At 49.7% G+C, this 17,035-nt stretch overlaps 1 protein-coding gene across 3 annotated transcripts in view; it reads left to right on the top strand.

The window, feature by feature from the left end:
* KCNN3 (potassium calcium-activated channel subfamily N member 3) overlaps positions 1-17,035 on the top strand; it is a 186,293-nt gene that overhangs the window by 45,351 nt on the left and 123,907 nt on the right. For all 3 annotated transcript variants that reach the window (XM_067727962.1, XM_067727963.1, XM_067727960.1), the window contains exon 2: positions 14,828-14,923. In XM_067727962.1, coding sequence (XP_067584063.1) covers positions 14,828-14,923 — 96 coding nt within the window. The remainder of the gene's footprint in view (positions 1-14,827; positions 14,924-17,035) is intronic.

The raw sequence follows: 17,035 nt of genomic DNA, 5'->3' as shown, positions 1-17,035 counted from the left end.
GTTTTTGGCGCCCACACCTTTTCTTCCGTACCTGTCTGTCTACCTCTGGCCACCTGACCCATGTCTCCTGGCTGTCCCACCTTGCTCAGCAGCTGGTGGCAGCTGGACGGAGAGGGGTGAGTTCTCCAGGAAGAATGTGCACCTCTGACCCTCATAGCTCACAGTTGCCTGGCGTTTTCCAGCCCTGCAGGAATACCTTCTCTCCGTGCCCTCCCCGTGCCCCCCACCCCTGCCCCAGCCCACCTGGCTCCCCACAACTCACAGTCCTGGGCCCAGCTGGGTTTCTTCAATGAAGCAATTCATTCCCCTGGGCCTAACCCTTCCCCACGCCCCCAGTCCACCTGGCCCCAAGTGACAAGAGGCAGCTGATTTGGAGTCACCGCCCGGAAGCCAGGGACATCTGCGTGGAGAGATGTCAGTGCCTTTGGCCTGTACAGTCTTTTTCCTTTGCTTTGACCCGGGTTTTAAAAGCTTAGCAAGTCATCAACTGCAGTGGTTGTCTGGGAGCCCCAGCATTTGCTCTTCCTCTCAGGGACCCGCAAGCCACTTCTGCAGAATTGAAAACGGCTGTGGCTGGAAAGACAGGTTTTCCTCACAAGCATCATTTGTTCCACCGCCTTTGCAGGGTTATAGCTCTGATCCTAGAGCTTCTCCAGGCTGAGGAGCCTGGGGGGAGAGCTTGGCTGCAGTTTCTGTTTTCCTAGGTCTTTGATCACAGCTGTTATATTTAAAGGCTTAAACAATGGATTCTAAACAAATAAGTATCTGTTTAGTCAGTGGAATGAGGAATTTAAAGGTGACTCAGACTCCCCTCCCTCCCCTCCCCCAATTCTAAGTGCTATTTACTACCTGAATGATGAGACCTGTAATGGAATCACTTTGCTTGATTCTCCTCTCCTTGGGAATTTGGCATGGTATTTCATTCATTCACTCACTCATTCATTCATTCGAGTGCTTACTGAGTATCCACTACTATGTGCCAGGCCCTGTGTGAAGTAATGGGGAGAGAGAGACAAATAGGACCCAGACCCTGCCACAAAGCAGCCTAGAGAGTCTGGGTGACTACCCAGTGGGAGCCTGGAGGCTCCAGCACAGTGAGTTCAATTCAGACCTAGAAACTCTAGCTGACAGTCTTAAACCCTGTTTCTGGAAAACAGGGAAATAGAAATAATGCAAGAGGGAAAAAATGTGGCTGAGGAGAGTGAGATGAGGGCGGAGGAAAGAGAGAGATGGAAGAAAGGAAGCAGCAAACTTTCCCACGAGAGACACAGCAGACGGCCCCCCAGTTCCCTGCGGCAGCTCACAGCCACGGGCAGCAAGAACCCAGCAGAGGGGAAGGCCCTCCGCTCCCTCTCAGCTCGGCCCTGGCAAGCTGGGTCATAGGCAGGGCACTTCCTGTGTGGTGCCTCAGTCTCCCCATCTGTAAAATGGGGCTTTGGACCGTGGGATCTTGGAGATCTTTGAACTAGCATTCTGTGACCGGTGCAGGGCATAGTAGATATGGGGCAGGAGCCCAAATAAAGGCTCTGAAAGTAGAAGGAAGTGTTCCCCTGGCTTCTCTCATCTCAACACTGAGACACCCTTAGGTGTCTGGGGCCTGTGGGTGTCCTGCCATCCCCTCGCTAGCAAGAGGTGCCTTCTGGCTACTCTCCTTGCTGAACAGTGGGAGAAGGAAGGTTCTGGGTCTCCATGTTTGTATATTTTTCTGGTGTGGACATTTTCTTCTTGGAGTTTCTTTTCTTTTTCTTTCTGACAGTAAGGCTGCTTGAATTGCTCCCGGTGCAGGGTGACTCTGCATGGTGAGCATGCAGCATCTGGTGCGTTGGACTGACTCCTTGGCAGGCCTGCCTCTGGATGCCCTCAGATGCTGTCCCATATGCCTCGCCCTGGGGCCGGGTCAGACTACTGAAGCCCAAGGGTCACAGTCCGAAGGGTTCCGGTGCAGGTCACACTCATTGATTGCTAAAGAAAACAATGTTTTGACAACACAGTGTTCTAAGAATTGGTGTTCCTAGCTGTGTGACCTTGGGTAATTGCTTAAATATTCCAAGTCTCAGTTTTCCCATCTATGGGATGGGAGTGGCTCTCCCTATCTCTCAGAGATCAAATAGGAAACTGCAAGAAAGCGCCTCATAAGCGGGGAGGCTCTAGACTGACATCCACAGGGCAATGATTCAGTAGCAAATATATTCAGCCTTCTCCATGGTTACAGCCTCTTCTGTGCTGAGGAATTCAAGCCACAAAGGGTTAAGGCAGCTAGGCACGTGACTGAGATTGTCCATAATTGATGGAATAAACCTTAAAGGAGTGACCTATAATTGCAGTTAATCCAGGCACTGTGACACTGCCCTGCTAAAAACTGTCTACTAATAATTACTTTGATCTAACAAAATGATACCTGTCCGTGAGCCTGGTAGCAGGGACCCTGGCCAAGGGTCTGCAGCACTGAGCACCACCCCTCCCACTGGACAAGGTGGGTGTGGGAGCTGGGAGACATGGAGGCCAGAGGGCAGGGAGGAGCCCCCAGTTCCCTCAGACCCTAAAGCAGCAAATGCTACATACGTAGAGTGATCGTGTGATTCACTCTACATATTCACTGTCTAAATGGGGACACTTTTGAGAGTATGATATTAATAATTGCTACTCATATTAATAATTATACGAGACAGCAGACATAAGCGGGTCTCCCCAGAGCAAACCTGGATATGTATGGTCAACATGTGCATAGACTGTTTTGAGCTTCTGGGAATCCCTAGGTGGCTGAGCATTTCCACAGTTATGATTTGGTCTTTACAATAACTCTGGAAGGAAGAAAGGATTTTTACTGTCATTTAATGGATATTAAAAATAGTGCTAGAGACAAACCAGTCCAGCTCTGATCTTTGCCATGGCTTCCCTGGTGGCTGAGCCAATGCAGGTTGAGGACAGCTGGCCAGGATCAGGGAACTCTGGGGCTGGGGAAACACGTGGTGCTCAGAGGGAGAGACCCAGCAGCTCAGGCTTCAGAAGAGCTGCAGCAAAGTGACCATACCCATGGAGAGTGCAGGGCACACTTCCCAACAGGGCCTTTGCCAGGGTCCTCTCCAGTCCTGAACTCGGAATCAGAAGACTCCTCCCTTTACTAATCATGTGATCTCAGCTAATTGTGTGATCACTGTGTGCCTCAGTTTCCTCATTTGTCAAGTGGGGACAATAATTCCTTGTAAGGATTAAGTGAGATCCTATATGAAAATGGGTGGGCTCAGAGACTGACATGTCATAGGTACTCAGTAAATCCTTGTAGAGTTTGAATCTGGAGAGAGTTTCCAGAAGCAGTATCCTTTAGGGAACCGTGGGGATCCTTCTGCCTTGAAACAGTTCTGACTTGGGCCAAGTAGGGCAGATGTGTTCCAGCCTTGAGATCGGGGTTGCCTCAAATTCTTGCAGGGAGGAGGTGGATAAGAGAAATACGTGGGGGAATTGAGAGCTTCCTGACTCCCCTAAACTGTGATAATCTACTGCTTGCTCTGTGCGAGTTGGGGACTGCACCCAAGGAAGCTTCAGGCATTGTGATTCCCTTGAAGCTCTGCACACACGAGCAGCCCACGTTGGCCGGCAGCCCTGGCCTTTTAGGCTCGAGGACGAACTTGCTCGGACATGGGCAGGAAACACGGCTCCTGTGGTGCCCTGTTGCTGGAGGTGATGGCACCCCAGAGCCAAAGGTAGGCGGGTTGGCAACAGTTTGGTGCCACAGAGCTAGTGAGTGAGAAAGAGAGAGAGATAAAAGTGCCACGTTCAGCCTATTAATAGCCGTGTTTGGTCTCCACCACTTCTATCAACATCGTCCATCACATCCAAACAATCGAAAAGCTTGTGCCAAATGGCTAGGAGTTAACAACTCATGGCTGTGCTGAATTTCTGAAAAACAGTATTTCCACTTCTGATGCAGCTCTGAAATGCCAATTGTTCCATGCCAACTGGTTATTTTTCCAGACCATTTCCCTTTATTTATGTTTAAGCTTTTAGAGTTTTAGGCAAGAAGAAGACGGAGGACCCGGACTAGGTGACTATTATTTCTCCTGATTTGCCCTTGAGAGCCATAGAAGAAACATTCATTCCCCAAACGTGAACTGAGGACTTGCAGAAGGGTGGGAGAGGAACCAGACAGGGGTGCTGCCCCTTTCAGGAGTATGCGACTGATGGGCAGGCAGAGTGGGGACGTGGGAAAAACACTGGCCCAGGCCTCAGAAGACTCAGGGCAAGATTAGCCCTTTCTGTTACTGCTGTGTGGCCTTGGCTAGGACAGAGCCCCTCTCTGGGCCCCCATTTCCTTGCCTGTAAAGTGGGGGAGTTGGACTAGACGGCCCAGGAGGCCCCTTCCAGCTGAGTCTGTGCGTTGGGTTGGAGGACTTGCTGTCTCACGTTTACTGGCAAGAGTGCGGGTGTGGAAGTGGAAGGAGGGTGATGCTGTCCTCAGGCTGCTGCTCTGGGAAGCCTGGAAACGTGGCAGGGGAAACACAGGACAGGGCTGTTCCTGATCCGGGAAGCTCCAGCCTTTAGAGATGTCTGTGGAGCCTGCCAGGCGGTTGTTTTTCTCACCATATGTGATTTCTAGGCGTCTTAAAATTTTCATTTGGCCCAAACATTGCCAGGCTCAGGGGTTGATTGTGCCCTGCGTGGGGATGGAAGTGGTCTTGCCTCTGGACACCAGGCTGGGAGTAGGCAGAGAAGTGGGTTGTGGAAACCTCTGATGAGGTTGGAAGGTGTAGGTGGGATCATGGTGTTGCTTCTGCCACCGCAGCAGCCTCTGGTGCGGAGAGAGGCAGGGGCTGGAGGGTGAAAAGAGGGAAGAGAACTGCGGGGGGGGGGGGGGTGAAGGGGCCGAGAGATGAAGGGTGGGGGTAGTCTGTAGGCCTTGCTTTGTGTCTTTAAAACCAACACATGCTTCTCTGTGGCTGTCAGGTGGTGAGAATTCTTATTTCAGATTCTATCCATCTGAAGATGCATTTACCCAGTTCATTGCAATTGGTTGACCACAGCTCCTGCAGAGAATCCAGGAGTCTGGTGTATGTCCTGGGGCAGGATGGGGAGAGAGAAGCCCAGTCCTAGGTCAAGCCCTGTCTGGGCTGGTTCGGTTCTAGCTGGGAACCCTGTGTTCACACACAGCCTTCTGCAGAGCAAAGTGATTTCCTGCTGTTTTATTGGTTTGGGGGCCAGACAGGTTTTAATAAGAGAAAAGAAAACAACTTCAAAGCAAGCCATCCAGAAAGCACAGTTATTTGTCTCCAGCATTCTAGAACATTAAAAAAGGGGGGCTCCTGCAAGTTGGAGGAAATATGGGGACCATGGTCTTGGTGAGGGTAGCAGTGGATATTTGCAAGGAGAACCCATCATGGTGATGGCAAACTGAGCAGCCTTCCAGCAGGGCTCTGCCACACCTCGGGGGTGAAGAAAGATTAAGTGGTTCTCTGTAATTGAGGACTCCCCCCAGGTTGCCAGGATGCATGTTGCGACTAGGACAAGAGACCTTTAGTATGTGCTTCTCCCAAGATGATGGCAGGGGCTGGGACCTTCAGAATGAGATGCATAGTGACAGGTGTGCATTCATCAAAGCTGGAGAAGGCCGTATGGGCTTTTTGGCACCACAAGAGTGATGTAATTGCTGACTGGCCAAGAGCGCTCCATTCCACAAGCAGAGGAGGATGAAAGGTAATCAGGAGCAGATTGTTTATTGGAGAAGGAAATAAAGTGGCTACGTGAGAGGTTTGGAGGTGACTTCCAGGATAGGGATCTAGGCTTTTGGAGAACAGATAAATTTAGAGTTGTTATATCTTCAGAAACAGGGGAGACAGGGTGGGCAGGGATGCCCACCCCGTGAGCATAAGCCTGGGGGACCCAGTACCCAGGTTCTAAGCTTTGCTTCAACACAGGCTGGTGTTTGATAGGGGCCGAGCCAGCCCCACTGGGCCTCAGTGTCCTCATGTAGAATGAAGGGTGGGGATGAGCTGACCTCCAGGCCTGGTGTCTATATTTTTATTGGTATTTGTCTTGGGGAGGTGCTCACTTATTGAGGACTTCTGCATAGGCACATATGATGCCAAAATCAGAGTGAGGCTTCACAGAGGCATTTGTTTGTTTAGCTTTATTGGGGGCTAAGCACCTGAGAAAGCTGAAGCCAGATCTGTGAAAAAGTCAGAGCCTTTCCAACATAGAGATAGACTGCCTTGATAGGAAGTGAGTTCCCTGTCCCTGGAGGTAATCAAGCAGAGACTGAATGACTATATGCCAGGAATCTTACAGAGGAGAGTCATGAGCCGTTTAACTAGATGGCTTTTACATTTCCTTTTAACTGTAAGGAGCTCCACTGCTTATGCATATGACTAACTGTTCAACAGAGTCTCCTCAAGGCTATGATGTCAGCCCCAGCCTTCTGCACTTCTTTCTTGTGCCCCTAGAGCAGGATTTCTCATCCCTGGCCTGCACATTTGAATCGCTGAAATATTTTTTTAAATGTCAGTGTCCAGGCCTCACCTGCAGAGATTTGATTAAATTATTCTGGGTTGGGAGTCAAGGTCCCTCAGTTCTAGAATGGCCTGGGCTGTTGGTGCCTGGTGGGCATCCTTCCCACCTGCATACTCCCTGATGGGGTGAGGAGACTCAACCCCCCTCTGGTTTCATTCTGCCTTGGTATAGAGCTCAAAAGTTTGACCCTTCCACATTCATTCACCCAACAAACACTTGTTAAGTGCTTATTTCATGTTGGAAGAGTCCTAGTAGGCCAGCTCTTGGCTACTTTAGGAGAAGCAAGCCCCAAACTGCCTTCAGAAAGACCTCATCATGTGTATTCCTGCCTCCTACACTTAGCACAGTGCCTGGCACATGGCAAGTATATAATAAAACATTTTGATTGAATTGCATGGAATCTTTGCCAATGTTGTAAGTGGGCAGGAAACTAAATTATAAGCAAGCATGCAGTAGAGAATTCATGATATGCCATTTCCCCTCTGCTCAGACCTTGTAAAGGAAATCATCTCCTTAATTGGAATTATGTTTGTGGCCTTAGGGGTGACCCATCTGACTTGATATTTTGGTAGCGTGGTCTCCCAAATGACCATTTTTTCCTCCTTGGGTCATCGCACAGAGGGAGGGCCGAGGCCTGGGGAGGATGATGTCTTCTTAATTGGTGTCCTGGTCGTTGTGCTGGTTTCACTAACCATTACCAGGCCACCCTCTACTCAGACCCGAATGCCCTTGTGTTAACTGCATGATATCCCTCAGCCATCTCCTCTGGGAGTGACAAAGTGGAGGGCCACAGAGAAATGGCCCAGGCCAACTTGACTTTATGAGTTTCATTTTGAGACCGTTGGCATCCTTCACTCCACAAGCATTTCCTGCCTGCCCGCCCCATACCAGGCCTGGTCTGGGCTGCACTTGCAACAACGATGCAGACCCCCAGCCCTGACGTCAGGCTGCTGACTGTCTGTCATGCTACTGAGTGACCGGGGTTTAATGGTGACATGACTGGGGCCTCATCAGAGAGTGGGGTGAGATGGGGAGATTAGTCCTGCCCAGGAAGACTGGGCATGGAAGACGATGTTCCGATGACAGGCAGCCCGTGTGTCATGAGACTCTCTGGGTGGAGAGAGCACAGACCTTTGGGTCTAACTTCTGCCTGGGTTGGAATCTGACCTCTACTCTGTCCTTGCTTGGGGATGGTGGGCAAGTGACGGAACCTCCCCGGGCCTCGCATGGGGTTGTTCCGAGGATCTAAAGCAGTTACAACAGCGCCTGGCAATGGTAAGCGCACAGTAGATGTAGGCTGTTATTTTTATCATGTTCCTTTAGCTGTATTTGGGAGTTCAGGAAGGAAGTGTCTACCTGCTTGACACATCTCAAAATTTTGTTCCTTTCATTCAAATATTCAGCATTCAACTGATACTTATTGACCTGCTATGTGCCGGACAATGTCTGAGGTGCCAGGATGTAGAAGTGGACAAACAAATTTGAAATCCTGCCCTTCTGGGGTTTCCATCTTGGCGGTGAGAGACAGCCCCTGGGACCTGGTAAAGACACCCACACAGAGAGCTCAGGAAGGTGGAAGGTGCCTGGAGCTTGGTCTCTAGGACCCAGGATGATGCTCAGCCCTGGTGGTCATTGAGCAGACGAAGGTCTCATGCCCTCCTTGTCTGCCGAGAGAGCCCGCATCCTTAGCAAACAGCATCTTTGGGGAGGAGGTACTCTCTGAAGCTCCTTTGGCCTTGGGTCAGTCTGTATTCCTCACTTCACATTCAGGATGTAGGGTCAGTTCGGGTTCAGCTGCCTCTCTAGGGTCACCTCTTCTGGTCCTGGTCATTCAAGGAGCTACTTGTAGGTCTTTTCTCTCAGCCTGGGCTTCCTGCCCATTTCTTCCAGGCCCTACTCATCTGCCCTTTGTCTGCCAGGTGGGATTCAGGCTCAGCGGACTGGGGGTGGATGGAGTGGGGGAATCCCCGGCGTTTTGCAAGTACCCAGCACAGGGCCTGGGCATAGTTAAGTGCTCTGTAAATATTTATAGTGTGAATGGATGAGTGAATGAATGTTTGGCCCATTGCAGGACGCCAAAGCTATCTTTCTGAAATGCCTGGGGGAGCATCTTTGTAAATTGTTGCAACCCTAAAATGCTGATATTGGAGGTGCATTCAGCAGCCCCTGACTGAGAACCAGCTGAGTTTACCTGCACTGACATCTGTGCAGCAAGAGAAAGGGTGTTTGGCTACAAGAGAATGTGAGCTCTTTTGTGTGTGAAAAAAGAATGAGTTTTTTCATATGCATTATTTTACTTTATCCTCCAGTATCTGTGAGAGTTGGTCCTGTTACATCTGGCTTGCAGAGAAGGAAACAGAGGCCCAGAGAGGTTAAGTGACAGGTCCAGTGTCACATAGCTAGTGAGCAGCAAAGATATGACTTGAATTCTGGCCTTTTGGTTCCAAATCCCATGTTATTTAGAAAGAGACAATGGTAATTTTCTTTGTTAGCTATCTCGTTCTATTTGAGGAGAAGTTGGCATGAGTGAGTTTTGTTGCTGACTATTTCACACTCACAATTTTATCATGTATAGAAATGCCTGAGAAAAGGAGAAAAAAAGAAAGAAATATTGGGAGTGTCCCTATGACCTGTGTATGTGTCATGGCCAGTGTGCGCCCAGTGCCATCGGCCATTAGGCTTCAGGGGCTATTTGGTCCAAGAGTCTCATTTTACTGGGGGTATTGAGGCCTAGAAGAGTGAAGCAGCTTGTCCAAAGCCAGGCATTTACCGTGGAGGAGGCCCAGACCCTCTGGGCCCTCTGATGGCAAGCCCAGGGCCCAGCTCCAGAGACCTCTTAGTTATGAAGCACCCTGGCTTCTTGGAACTTCTCCCTCCTCAGGCCTGTCGGAGATCCAGGTGCCCTTTGAAGCCCCCAGGGTCCACCCTCCCACCCCATCGTGACAGCTTTGCCTGTTTCCCCTGTTTGCAAGTTGGACATCCAAGGACGCAAAGGGTCTGAGTGATTCCATTCTGGACCATGAGTGACCAAAATAGGATTCTGGTAGCTGACTTCTGGTAGGAACCAGGCTGGGCAGTCACTCTGAGAATGCCAGGAAGAGCCAGGCAGCTTAACTCAGGCAGCTCAACCTGGGACCATGAGCCTGAGCTAAGAGATGAGCATGAGGGTGAAAGGTGTGGAGAGTGGACGAGAATGAGAGATTATGAGAAAGAGGCAGGATGAGAGCAGAGGAAGGAGGAAGGCAGGGGCTTGGTGCTGGTATGAAAGCACCAGGTTGAGGAAAGAAGCTCCGTCTCCGCAGAGAACAGCAATCACGAATGCAGTCTTCCTGGCCAGTGGATAAGGGGCTGGTTTTAATTTGCATAGTGCTAATTAGCAAGAGTGTCTAATTAGGACAACCATTACAGAGCCACAGTACTAAGCTGATGCTGAATGTCAATCAATTTTGGAGCCTCTCCATGAAATTGAAGGAAAAGTTGACCTTATTAAACTGAAAAGATTTCTAAATCAATTATTTCCCAAGTCGAATGCACAAAACGTAAATCTTAATTCAGTAGATACAGATTTTAGATGATATTACCTCTTCCCCTTTGGGGGTTCCAGCCAGTGACAAAGATCATGAATGGATCACATATGTACACACACGCACACACACACACGCACACACGTGCACAAACACACACACGTGCGCGCGCGCGCACACACACACACACACACACACTTTGGGGAAGGCACCTGCACATCTCTACCTGGTATTTAACTTCTGTTCAATGCCCCTCTAGGACTCTGCCTGCATGGTTTTCTGTTATTTTCAAATGTTCCAAACAATATAATACATTTAGAACTTCAAAGTCTCTGGAAAATCTACCATAATCATTACAATTCTGGCTTGTCTTTGGAAGCTACAGGGCGGCCGGGAGAGCAATTTATATGGCTGGCTCAGAAGCTGGGAACACACTCCATCACAGTCTGCACAGCCTCGGGGAGGAAGGGCTAGAGCAGTTCTGAGAAGCCTCACTGAAGAAATTGGAGGCTGGAAAGGCCTGACCAGCCGGGCAGGTGGGGTGTTGGTGCACAGGCAGGGCACAGAACCTGGAAGTAGATGATCTGGAGTAAATCCTGGCTTCTTCAGTCCTGACTTGGCCATTGGTTGGCCATGTCCTTGGACAAATTAGGTAACTTCTTGGCGCCTCTGTTTCCTTCTCTGTAAGAGTGGGTTGACGATGTCCACCTTGCATGGTAGGCCCCTACAGTAGCGCTTTATAACGGGTTGTTGTCGTCAACAAGTCACAGATCTGTGAAGGGCTGGCTCATGGCTTGGAACAGAACAGGACCACGTGGATAGGGGCATCTTGCAGGAATGTGGTGCACCCTCCTTCCCTGCTAGGAATCTCCTCTACAGCACCCCTGATGGCTGTAGCCAGCCTCTACTAAGGTGACAGGAACTCACTATCTCACACGGGAGCCTAGTTCGTTTTGAAGGCAGGGGGGAAGCGTGGTATATAGAAAAATCTGATATATAGCTAAAGTCTGGGCTAGCTGTATGACCTTGGGAAAGTCACTTTGTCTCTATGACCCTCAGTTTTGTTTTGTTTTGTTTTGTTTTTTAATCAGTAAAATGGAGACATTATGACCTCATCTGTAGGGTGAGAATGTGAAGTAATCTGTATAGAAGGCATAGTCTGGGACCTGGTATGTAGTCAGTACTTAATAAATGTTAGGTAAAAATAAAAGTACTATTGTTAAGTAGTTTCAAGAAGCACTTATTAAGCACCTGTTGTACTCAGATCATCAGAGGTAATACAACTGAGTACCCTGACACTTTATAGAATGACACTATATATTTGCAGTCTTTTTTTACATTAAAAAAGTAAAAAATTAAAAAATAATTGGAAATATACCATATTTACAGTTTTGGGGTCTGGGTTTTTGACTTGATATTATATCATGATCCTTTCCTGATATCTTCAAATATTCTCTGCAGAAGTGGCAACACAGTGTTCCATCACTGGCTATTCTCCAATTTACTTACCCACTCTAATATTTTGGGACATTTAGGAATAAATGGCTTTAAAAAAACAACTCTCATCTGTTGGGATATAATTCTTAAGCATTCCTGTGTATTAAGGATATTACTCTATTGAAAAATTCTGAGTTGCAGGAGAGAAGTGTTGACCAGTTGACCACAGGACTCCCTTCCAGCCCTATGAGTCCCTTTGGCCCTTAGATAGCAGTGAGTGGGGGCTGAGCAAGTGTGTGTACATACACACATGTGGTGTATGGCAGCTAATTAGCCAGCCCTGAGTTGCTGCCATCACCCAAAGAACCATATCAATTTCAAGCTTCAGTGGAGTTCAGACAGAAAAGAAAAGATGATAATTCAACATTTTAACAAATAGAAAACATTTCTAATCCAGCCAGACTTCTTTGACGTATTTTCCTGCTATTAAAAATGGTTGATGGTTTAATTTTTATTGACATGTGATTGATAGAGAATGCAAGGAAAGCTGTGAAGTAATGAGCATTCCCACTGATCCAGTGCACACTCATCTCCCTATGGGGCTGGGACTGGCCGATGAGATTTCACTGACCAAAATGAAGAAGCAGGTGGAGTTGACTCTTATGTAAAGGCTTTGAGTTTTAGAACAAAAGGAAGAAGCTCAAAGGAGAAGAGACAGCATCTGGCCCCTTTCCCTTCACCTCTTCCTCTAAAAATGTTGGAAATAGACTTGGATTCTGATTTCAGTTACTTTCTGCCAAAAGAAACAAATTAAAGTTTGAAATGCACAGCCGATCCCAAATCCTTCCCTGGGGAGGCATGATGCTCCCCAGATGTCAGACCCCTTTGAGAAGAAAGTTATGGTCATTTCTGGCTCAAAAACATCATGATCTGTCCCCAGTTGATTCCTATAGGGAGGTAGTCTTGTCCTAAAAGTATCTGAGTGTCCCTGAATTCACCACCTGCTCTCTTCAGCCCCAGTCGGTCTTGCGCTTTGGGTGGTGTTTCAGGCATCCAATAGTGCTTTCGAAGAGTGGAACCTTCCTGAGGGCTGGAACTGTGTTCTGTTTTCCTTTGGGCCCTTAACTGGAGCAGCAGAATACCCCCCAAGGCACCTCTGTGCATGTGCACTGAGTAAATGATTGCAGGCTGCTCTCATTAAGTGTAGAACATGCAAGAGGCTAAATGAAAAGTGGATTATGCTTAGACTGTTGTCTCTGGGCAGGGCAGAATGGAGAATTTTCCCCACAGCTGGATGACCCTGTACAGTGTAGAAAGCTGGGGTTTGTGTATAAGCCAGATTGGAAACTTGTGGTGGGCAGGGGCCCTCTATAAATATCCTGCAGTATCCAGCACACTGTTGGACATCTAGCAGGTGCTCAAGAAATGAGAAGTTGTTGAAATCGTCATGAAAGAAAGAAAGAATGAATGAGCTCCTTCATTAGTTCTCCCTTGGGTCCCCGCTCCTTCATTAGTTCTCCCTTGGGTCCCCAGCACTAGCTTGTGTCTGGCACAGAGTGGGCCCCAAAACTATATCAAATAAATGAATGGTAGATTGGCAGACACCAGGGAGAGCTGCTTTCTTTCCATCTCAGCCTGCAGAGGGTGGTTGAGAACAGGGACTTGGGCATCTGGGAGTCCTGGGTTTAAGTCCAAGCCCTCCACTGACTCTAAGTGGCTGCCATATTGGACACCCCCTCCCCCCCAACGCTGGCGATCTCAGCCACCTCTCCCTCTGTCTCTGAAAGCTTGCTTTCTTGGACCGTGATGTCTCCCTCCCTAGCTCTATTGTAGGTTTCATGTGGTAATTAATCATATCTCACCTTCGAAACACCTTCCATTATCGTCTTATGTAGTCATTTGGGTCTGTGTAAATGGGCACTTCTCACATTTTTACTGTTTCCCATTGAGAGTGGGCCTGAGGGGTGCGGGCAGTGCTCTGGGCTGGGAGTCAGGCTGAGAGTCAGAGGTCTTGGCTTTGAACTCTGGTATGAGCCACTCACCTCTCTGAGCCTCTGCCTGTAATATCTATAAAGCTGGGCCAGAGGCCAAGGGCTGTCTCAAGGATGGATGAGAACAAGATGTGAAACCACCTTGTAAACTGTAAGGTGCTTTGCAGACATCAGGCATGTTATGATTCTGGAGCATGGGGGCTGTTTCTCATGTGGCGTGCCTCTCTCAGGATACGTGAAGCCACAACACAGTGCTTGGAAGTACTGCCTGGCTTTCTGCTGCCTTTGCTCAGGGCTGTGTTCTTGCCTTCCTTTGGGACTGGGAGCTGCCTCTACTCCCTGGCTTCCAAATGCCCAGGAGGCACCAGCCCTGTAGAGGAGGTGAGGTAGATGATAGTAGCCAGCCCTCACAGGGCCTGGCACTGGGCTAGACACTTTACATAGACAAATGCCTTTATCCTTCACAGCAGCCCTGAGACGTAGGTACTGATGTTGTCCCCATCTGATGTCTGAGGCAACTGAGCACAGAGAGATGGAGTGAGCAGACTGAGGTTACGTGGCTAGTAAGTGGCTACGTCAGGGTTTGGATTCTGTTGGCTGGTCCCAGAGCTCTTGCTGCTAACCACGTGGGTCCCCTAAGCTGCCCTGGGGCTGGAGGACTGCAGTGAAGGCAAGTGGCCCACCCTGTTTCCCCGAGCCTCAGCTGGAGGGACCCTCAGGGCCCTTCTCCTGCCCAGGACCCCTCTCTGCTCCTGTGCTCGGCCCCCTTCTCTTTCCAGTAGCTCCTCTGCCACCCTCGCTTCCCTCCCCGCCCTTGGCCCTAAAACGGGAGATGAGAGCTGCTGCCAGGACATTCTCATTCATTCCTGAAAGAACTCTGCATTGTCAGAGATGGAAGGGACCTCGGAAGCCTCTGGTTCAGGTTTGTTAAGAGAAAAGGGAGGCTCAAGCTGGCACAGTATTGATGCCCAAACCATATAACAGCAGCATCGAAAAGAATTATGTTCATGTGACTTCTGAGCATGGAGGCAAATATTCTAAACAACACATCAGCAAACCGAGTCTAGGCCATGTATAACAAACAGAATACATCACACCCAAGCAGGGTTCATCACAGGAATGCAAATATGATTTAACCCTAGAAAACAGAGGCTCAGAGGGCAGCTGCTGAGACGGAGCCGGCCCAGGGCCCAGCCCAAGGTACTTTCGGGGCTCAGGCTACCTTTGTGCTGTATCCTGCTCCCAGGAGGCTCTGGTGACAGTCTTTCCTTTGCCTTCACTGCCCCTCACCCCCACCCCTTAACACAGCCTCAGAGTAAAATGAGATGCTCCCTCCCGGATTTCCCTAATCCTCTCTTTCCCTTTCTCCTGCAGGATTCCATGTTTTCACTGGCCCTGAAATGCCTTATCAGTCTGTCCACCATCATCCTTTTGGGTTTGATCATCGCCTATCACACACGTGAAGTCCAGGTAGGTGCCCTCGCCCACACCCCTTCATGCAGGGGCTATTCCTTTGCTCCAGGCTGAGCCCGTCCCCCCTCCCAAACCTACCCTTTCAGTAGCTACTTGGGTGATTTCAGCAAAAGGTATCTGAGATTGTGGATCTTCTCTTTTGGTTTGGACCCTCGTGGGAGAGGGAATTGTGAGGCTGCCCTGTGGCTTTAGAACAACTGTGACATTATCTTCAAGTGGGGATCCCAGAGGCAAACACGACTTCATGAGTTGGGGGGCAGTCCTGCTTAGAATTTTCATTCTGCACCATTCTACGGTGAGACTTGCTTTGCCCTTTCTATCTCTTGCTGGATCCTTTCTGAACTTGAGCCACTGAGTCCCCCAAGTGAAACAGACCTGCCTGCTGTGCCCCTGCATACACACACACACACACACACACACTGCACCAGATACCACCGGGAATCTGTATTTCTGACTGGTGTAGACTTTACTCCCATGGGACTCTGCCAGGGAGGAGACATTTTCTAGATAGAATAGAAGCTGCTGGAGTTGAAGGGGCCTCTGTTTCTTGCTGTCCAGGAGTCACTTGGCACCCAGAGAGGTATTGGCTTAACCTCTGGGGTGCACTCCAGTTTGGCCGATGTAGGGAGGATGGTTCAACCTGGGCTGGGAAGGGCAGGCAGGAGTGAGCATATCTGTAGCATCTTCTCATGACAATGGGTCTCCCTCTCACTGGGCCCTTCAGGCTGACCTGCTCTGCTGGGGCCCTGGGTAGTTCTAAAGTATCCAGATGTTTTTTCTCACATGCATACGCATCTAAATATAACTCCTGTCATTTGGCTGGAGGAGCACAGATAGATCCACATCTGGGCAGCAGGCAAGAAATTGACAAAGACCAGAACTCAGAGTCAGAAAAGCTGGGGCCGAGTCTCGCCCATGACCTCTTCTTACAGCGTGTCTTTGGCCAGCCCTGAGACCTTTCTGGACTGGAACATGTGAACTTTTCCTCGTCTGGAACATGGCGGTTTTATTCTGCCATTTATGGGTCGTTGTGAGGATGAATGGGGAGTGTATGAGAGAGCTCTGTAAACTGTAAAACACTTCAAATCTCATCGCTTTTGTCACTCAGCGTTTCTGGGCTGAGCGGCTGCACAGGCAGAGATGGGCCAGTGTCTCCTGCTCCTGGAGGGGCTCTGCTTTGCCGCTGGGTGTCACGGACCTCTGCGGCTGGCCTGGGTGTGGGAGCCCTGGCTCCAGGCCACCTTACCTCCACTCTGTTGATAACCAGAGGACACTAATCTAGAAGGTGGGGACTGTTTAATCTCTGGGGGGGTCACAGGTGTGGGGAGGCTGAGAGTCCCAGACACCACCAAGCAGCTTCCTTCGTGGGGTCTGACCTGGGCAACGCAGGTGGGCTTTAACCCAGACCGTGGTCCAGTCAACCCCAGAAAGGAGCCAGGAGTACAGGCAGGAGGAACGGGCCAGGATCAGAGACAGGACCATGAGTCACAGTCGGGGCTCCAGGCTGGGTTCACCCCACCCCAAACCAGCTGTGGGACCCATGTATCTCCTCAACTTCTCTGAGCCCCTGAACCCTCATCTAGAGGGCGTCTATACTACTGTGTATCACCTTGACCTGTGCAGAGGGGTTGCACAGGCCAGAGAAAAAGGCAGAGTCATGAACTCATCTGTGATCCAGGCTTGAGGGAGGGGAGAGGAGCTGATCTCAGCCTCACACCCGCACGACGGTTCCACTCAACCTGACTGCTGCTGCTTTCCACTCCAGGCATTGGGATGGGAAGAGCCAGGCATCCCTCCCTCTGATTCTCTTGGGGTCCTACCCCACCTCCCTCTAGGGCTTGCAGCCTTGGCTCTCAGACCTGATCCCACCCAACTGCAGTTGTGACCTCAGTTCTGGCCTGGTGGCAGGGCCGTGATGCTGATAGGCTAGCACCTCGCTGGGCACACTTTGTCCATCCTCAGCTCATAGCCAGTCTCTGCTTCACCCTAATTATGGGCAGCAGAGGATGCTTTTCAGTCACTTGTCTTGGCCTGACACTCACAGTTTGGAGAAACAAAGTGAAGTCAGTGGCATTAAATCCTGGCTCAGACACTTCAGCCTGAATGACC

This window comes from Pseudorca crassidens, chromosome 2, assembly GCF_039906515.1.
Source record: "Pseudorca crassidens isolate mPseCra1 chromosome 2, mPseCra1.hap1, whole genome shotgun sequence".
Lineage (NCBI taxonomy): Eukaryota > Metazoa > Chordata > Mammalia > Artiodactyla > Delphinidae > Pseudorca > Pseudorca crassidens.
The sequence above is the reverse complement of the archived record's forward strand: the minus strand, read 5'-3'. Positions and strand labels throughout refer to the sequence as shown.